This window comes from Danio rerio, chromosome 12 (assembly GCF_049306965.1).
Source record: "Danio rerio strain Tuebingen ecotype United States chromosome 12, GRCz12tu, whole genome shotgun sequence".
In the NCBI taxonomy this organism is placed as follows: Eukaryota; Metazoa; Chordata; class Actinopteri; order Cypriniformes; family Danionidae; genus Danio; species Danio rerio.
In genome coordinates, this window is record NC_133187.1 from 3,738,827 (window position 1) to 3,745,000 (window position 6,174).

The following is a 6,174-nucleotide window of genomic DNA, read 5'->3' on the forward strand; positions in this document are numbered from 1 at the left end:
ATATGTAAACATCTTAAATCAAACTATTATCGTCATGTAGGATTTTTGCCGCATTTTGTGGCAGGAACAACACTTGGCTTTCTGAAGCTACCTACTGAGTGCATCTAAGTTACAAAAATGCGAAGGCATTTTGTTTTCTCTTATTCGCCGTGTGGTATTAAACATTCCATTAAAACAACACTCCTCCAGCAGTTCCTCGCATCTAATATCTCGTTTGTCATGGGGGGCATGCATGAAATGTACCTGAAAGAAAGTGAAAGTGCCAAACTGCAGTTCAAGTCCACAAATTAAGAATTGGATTACTGATGTCCATGTAAACGCAGTCACTGTCTTTCTCCTCTGCGTCCGTGTTTGTTTTGCCTCTATGAAAATCAGCACATGCTCGAACTGAAACTCCCATTTTTATGCACACCCTTCCTTCTTTCCCTCCTACGATAATCCCGACTAAACAGAGCTGGACTTAACCACTTTCCTGACTTTTTTCAAACTGGAGGTGAGAAAACACCCTGCTGAGACGGGGGGTGGGGCTCTTCAACCCAAACAGTTTTAAATCATTTGTTTACGATGTGACCTGTTTCTCAAAAAGCAACTAAAAGTACAGCATTACAGTCAGAATTTTTGTTACTTTTATTTTAGAAAATGTCCTTTGTAACGTGTGGCATCATTTTGTTTAAAATACAGAACAGACAGACACTGGTAAAACATAAACAGCCGAAAGAAAAGAAAAGAGAAAAGAAAAAGCATCAAAGTAAATAAAGCTAACAAGCGTTTCTGACTGGTTGGATTTTTTCGTTTTTTTGACAAAATGGAATAGAAGGCGAAGGAGGGATGTCAGAGAGAAGAAAATATGAAACGCTATTTCAGATGAAACAGGAGGAGGAGGAAGAGGGGGCAGAGAGGGGATAAGACACTGTATGTTAGTCAAAGAAACTATGGTTGGTTTGATGATTGGTGTTTTAAATTATCTTTATAAAGTCTAATTTAGAATGAACTCTTTCACTCTCAGGTTTTTTTCTTTAAAACATTTTTGCTTTTTTTTTGTTTTAATGTTTTTTTGTTTGTTTCTTTTGTTGATCTTCCAGACCCTTGGCCCTTGGTGCATCCACCCTCGGACGACGGCGCAGAGGGGGAGAAGAGTGCTGGTTTGGACCAGCTGTGAGGCCCTTGATGCCCGTGGTGCCCTCCCCGAATGAGCCAAACCCGCCACTCAGGAGGATAAAGACGAGTCCTTCTGTGTTTGCTGTGCTTGTGAACGCTGCATCGTCTTCTGGCTTTCCACATCTCTAAAATGTTTCTCAACCTGCACAGACAGACAAACAGACACAGTGAGTGATCCATAAGACATTTTAGATCTGATGTCTAAATTAGGTCGATATCTTTCGGCCGATAAATTACATAATTGTACAGAACCGCCTGCCTTGCGCAAGTGTGGGCAGAACTTATTCAGACTTGTCCAGTGCACTATAACTGCGTTCACACCGAAAGCGGTGAGAGCGTCCAAGGTGGCCCTGGCAACAACGTTGTCTGCCTTCAGCTCTGGCGTCGAGAGCGTCAAAACTCGCTACATTGATCTCCTATTTAAAGGGGCCGTTGCAGCATATCAGTTATATTCAGCATCCCCTGGGAAGAGAGTCATCGCCGATGAAGTGCTCCGAGTTCGCTCAGTAATGAGTATTGTTGGTCATATCGACAAACTATTAGATGAAGATGTAGCCTTTAACCTCACAATTTATAAAAAGGCTATAAAAGTGGACCAAGATAAAATAATCTTGCGTCTGTTAGTCTGCGCTGACGTCAAGAAGTCCAGGGGTTACAGACCTCCCCATTACGAGATACCTGTCTGCGAGGTTACTTTAAGTGTTCTTTGTGAGTTTATTCTTTAAATAATTTCTTTAAATACCGAATGAGAGGATGATCACTTGCGCCAAAAGCTGTTGTGATGCGCGCGACTGTTTAAAAAGTGTGTGCACTCCCTTTCTCTTGCGTGAAATTGTGACTGGAAACGCAACTATAGCCAGAGTGGCTAGTCAGGCCCTGATGATGATGATGATGATTATTATTATTATTACAGTGAAATAATTCATTAAATATAATGGGGCGAGGCGATCTTGCATCACAGACTTGTGGCAAGAACTTTGACACCGCAGCTCCGCCCACTCTGATTATACAGGTTTGGTTTTCAGCAGCAGTGTGGAAGGAGCCTCCACTCTTTCTGTAACAAGCTACAAGACATTTATCTAACTAACTTAATCTTATTAAACAAATCATTGATTCACTAGCTTTTCTTAATAGTATTACAGTAGTAGAATATAGCCTAAAGTGGATATATAGCGTTTTGCAAAAAATAAAAAAATTTTATGTTGTGCACGTTCTGGCCAAAACCAACTCAGAATCTTGTTGTTATTAATCAGTCTTTGTATATACACTATTCCATATATTTATGATGTATAGTTTTTTAAAACCAATTTAAGATGTTTGACAATGTTAAGCATGGTTTTTGACTTATTTATAAACTATTTATAGATAAAGTTAAATTAAAAAAATATCCTGTATTTGAAAATATTGTGTTCCTGACCTTCACTGGGCTCAAGTAATAGTTTAAGGTGCTTTCACACCTGCCTTATTTAGTTCGATTAAATCGCACTAGAGTTTGTTTTTCCTTTTGGTGCAGTTCGTTTGGGCAGGTGAGAATGCAGCAATCATACTCTAGTGCGCACCAAAAGCAGACCAAATAAGCGTACCGAGACCTGCTTGAAGAGGTGGTCTCGGTACGCTTTCAAACGAACCCTGGAGCGGTTTGTTTGTGGTGAGAATATGATCCGTACTAATACAGGTCCAACCGCAAAAAGTACTGCGCCTTTTGCACTAATCCAGCTACCGTAGTCCGATGCGCTGTGCATTATGGGATATGGAGGAAAAATATTTGTTGACAGCGCTTTACTAACAGAGAGAGGGGAAACATTACCTGATGGATCGTTGGTAATATTTCCGCAAGATGACCATGTCGCAGCTAAATTGATTCACACCTCCTCCTGAAGTGACGATGCATTAAAACACGGTTTTCCAGCCGCGATTCATTCTCGAAATGTATTGTTTGTCTAAAGCAGGCATACAATCAGTCAGCGCAGTCGTCCCTCCAGAGAAAAAACGACATTTTGTGTCAGCCAGTTTTGTTTACCTGCGGGAGTTCATTGGCATTTTCCGACACGCGAATTCTGACCAATCAATAAGCAGTTTAGGAAATATGTTCAACAACATCTGGCCAATGAGAGATGTGGATTTTGTCAGATGACTCCATTCTGGTTCGTTTCAACTGGTTCGGACCAAAGCCAGCAGTGTGGTGTGAAAACGACCCAAAGACGGCAGAAAATGCAACAATGTATCGTTTATTGCCCTTGGTTCGGACCAAATGAAGCGAACTACAGATGTGAAAGCACCCTAATGTATAAAAATTGTGAATGAACTTCCCTAATAAGAATGCATGGCGCCATGATAAAGCACTTGTAGACCAAATCACTGCACTGGGGTGTGAATTTCATTACAGTTTCATTCTTTCAAGCATCAATATTACGATAAATCTCACACATCTGACTTAAGACAAAACTTAAAAAGGCTGGTATAGATAACTTTACACTACTGAAATAGCAAGCGAATAAATAGCGTGATACTCACAATTTTGCGTATATGACTTAGAGCACTTCCCTCTTTGCCTTTGCAGTTCTCTACCTGGTACGGTGGTGAGATTACGACGTCATCCATCACAATGATGTTCTTCTCCTGCCATTTACAGTCTTTGATGCTGGAAAACAAAGAGATCAAACAACAAACTCAAGAGGAGCACGCCGGCTGAGATCTGTATCCTGTAATAGGATTAAACAAGTATTCTCAGTAGATGCTTGTGTTCACTGAAATCACCTGGAGTTTTAATTCAATCATCATGACAGACCCCTCAATGGGGGACGAGAGTCAAACGAAGCAGAAAACAACTTCTAGACTTCAGATTTTACTGCAGTCTTCATCTCGGTTTCTTAAACTTAAGCCAAAAGTGTTGTATAAACTATCCATTTATGGGGAAAATTAAGTGGGGGGGGGGGACTAGAGCTGTGAAGAGAAACAGTTTGGGAAATCGATTCTGCAGTTTACAAAATGTATCATTAGTTTCTCTTGAGTCGATTCTAAATTTTCATTAGTGGGCAGCGCTCTGTGCTAGTGTTTAACAGCTATACGGCGCTCTGGGCTAGTGTTTAACAGCTATGCGGCGCTCTGGGCTAGTGTTTAACAGCTATGCGGCGCTCTGGGCTAGTGTTTAACAGCTATGCGGCGCTCTGGGCTAGTGTTTAACAGCTAGGCGGCGCTCTGGGCTAGTGTTTAACAGCTAGGCGGCGCTCTGGGCTAGTGTTTAACAGCTAGGCGGCGCTCTGGGCTAGTGTTTAACAGCTAGGCGGCGCTCTGGGCTAGTGTTTAACAGCTAGGCGGCGCTCTGGGCTAGTGTTTAACAGCTAGGCGGCGCTCTGGGCTAGTGTTTAACAGCTATGCGGCGCTCTGGGCTAGTGTTTAACAGCTATGCGGCGCTCTGGGCTAGTGTTTAACAGCTATGCGGCGCTCTGGGCTAGTGTTTAACAGCTAGGCGGCGCTCTGGGCTAGTGTTTAACAGCTAGGCGGCGCTCTGGGCTAGTGTTTAACAGCTAGGCGGCGCTCTGGGCTAGTGTTTAACAGCTAGGCGGCGCTCTGGGCTAGTGTTTAACAGCTAGGCGGCGCTCTGGGCTAGTGTTTAACAGCTAGGCGGCGCTCTGGGCTAGTGTTTAACAGCTAGGCGGCGCTCTGGGCTAGTGTTTAACAGCTAGGCGGCGCTCTGGGCTAGTGTTTAACAGCTAGGCGGCGCTCTGGGCTAGTGTTTAACAGCTAGGCGGCGCTCTGGGCTAGTGTTTAACAGCTAGGCGGCGCTCTGGGCTAGTGCTTAACAGCTAGGCGGCGCTCTGGGCTAGTGTTTAACAGCTAGGCGGCGCTCTGGGCTAGTGTTTAACAGCTAGGCGGCGCTCTGGGCTAGTGTTTAACAGCTAGGCGGCGCTCTGGGCTAGTGTTTAACAGCTAGGCGGCGCTCCGGGCTAGTGTTTAACAGCTAGGCGGCGCTCCGGGCTAGTGTTTAACAGCTAGGCGGCGCTCCGGGCTAGTGTTTACCAGCTAGGCGGCGCTCCGGGCTAGTGTTTAACAGCTAGGCGGCGCTCCGGGCTAGTGTTTAGCAGCTAGGCGGCGCTCCAGGCTAGTGTTTAGCAGCTAGGCGGCGCTCCAGTCTAGTGTTTAGCAGCTAGGCAGCACTGCAGGCTAGTGCTTAACGCCATCCTAGGCTAGAGCTTAACGGCCAAGCGGTGCTCTAGGCTAGAACTTAACAGCTAGGCGGTTGTCCAGGCTAGAGCTTAACAGCTAGATGGCGCTCCAGGCTGGTGTTTAACGGCAGACCGCGCCCCAGGTTAGAGTTTAACGGTTAGGCGATGCCCCAGGCGAGTGTTTAGCTGCTAGGCTGTGCCCCAGGCTAGTGTTTAACGGAAGACCGTGTCCTAGGCTAGAGTTTAACAGCTAGGTAGTGCTCCAGGTTACAGCTTAACGGCTGTGCAGCACTCCAGGCTAGAGCTTAATGGCTAGGCAGCACTCCAGGCTAGAGCTTAATAGCTAGAAGGTGCTCCAGGCTGGTTTTCAGTCAGTCTTTATTCATGTCCCAATTTGGTTGCAGCATACAAGCATGTCACACATAATACACACGGCAGACCGTGACCCAGGCTAAAGTTTGATGGCTAGAGGGCGCCCCAGGCTAGAGTTTAACGACTAGGCTGTGCTCCAGGCTAGTGTTTAACAACTAGACAGCGCTCTAGGCCAGTGTTTAACGGCGGACGACGCCCCAGGCCAGTGTTTAACGGCGGACGACGCCCCAGGCCAGTGTTTAATGGCTAGGCAGCGATCTAGGCTAGAGCTGAATGACTAGGTGGCACTTTAGGCTTGAGCTTAACAGGTGACAAAACTTTCTGAAAACTCTTGCCAGGGTAAAGATTTTTAAAAACTCTAGTTATCGAAGTTATCTCATGTCATCATGTGTGCGGTTTTCTCCTTTGTGACTGGCCAACAAGGCTCAGAAGCTCTGAGAATTAAGAATTAATTCAAAAGAGAATTAGTGATGCATTT

General features: G+C 45.0%; 1 protein-coding gene across 2 annotated transcripts in view; it reads right to left on the reverse strand.

Moving 5' to 3' along the window:
- Positions 1–603: 603 nt before the first annotated feature.
- lsm12b (LSM12 homolog b) overlaps positions 604–6,174 on the reverse strand; it is a 12,380-nt gene continuing 6,809 nt past the window's right edge. Inside the window, 2 exon segments of one of the 2 annotated variants that reach the window (NM_213148.1) lie at positions 604–1,300; positions 3,673–3,799. In NM_213148.1, the coding sequence (NP_998313.1) occupies positions 1,208–1,300; positions 3,673–3,799 (220 nt within the window). In that variant the 3' untranslated portion in view covers positions 604–1,207. 2 annotated transcript variants of the gene reach the window in all.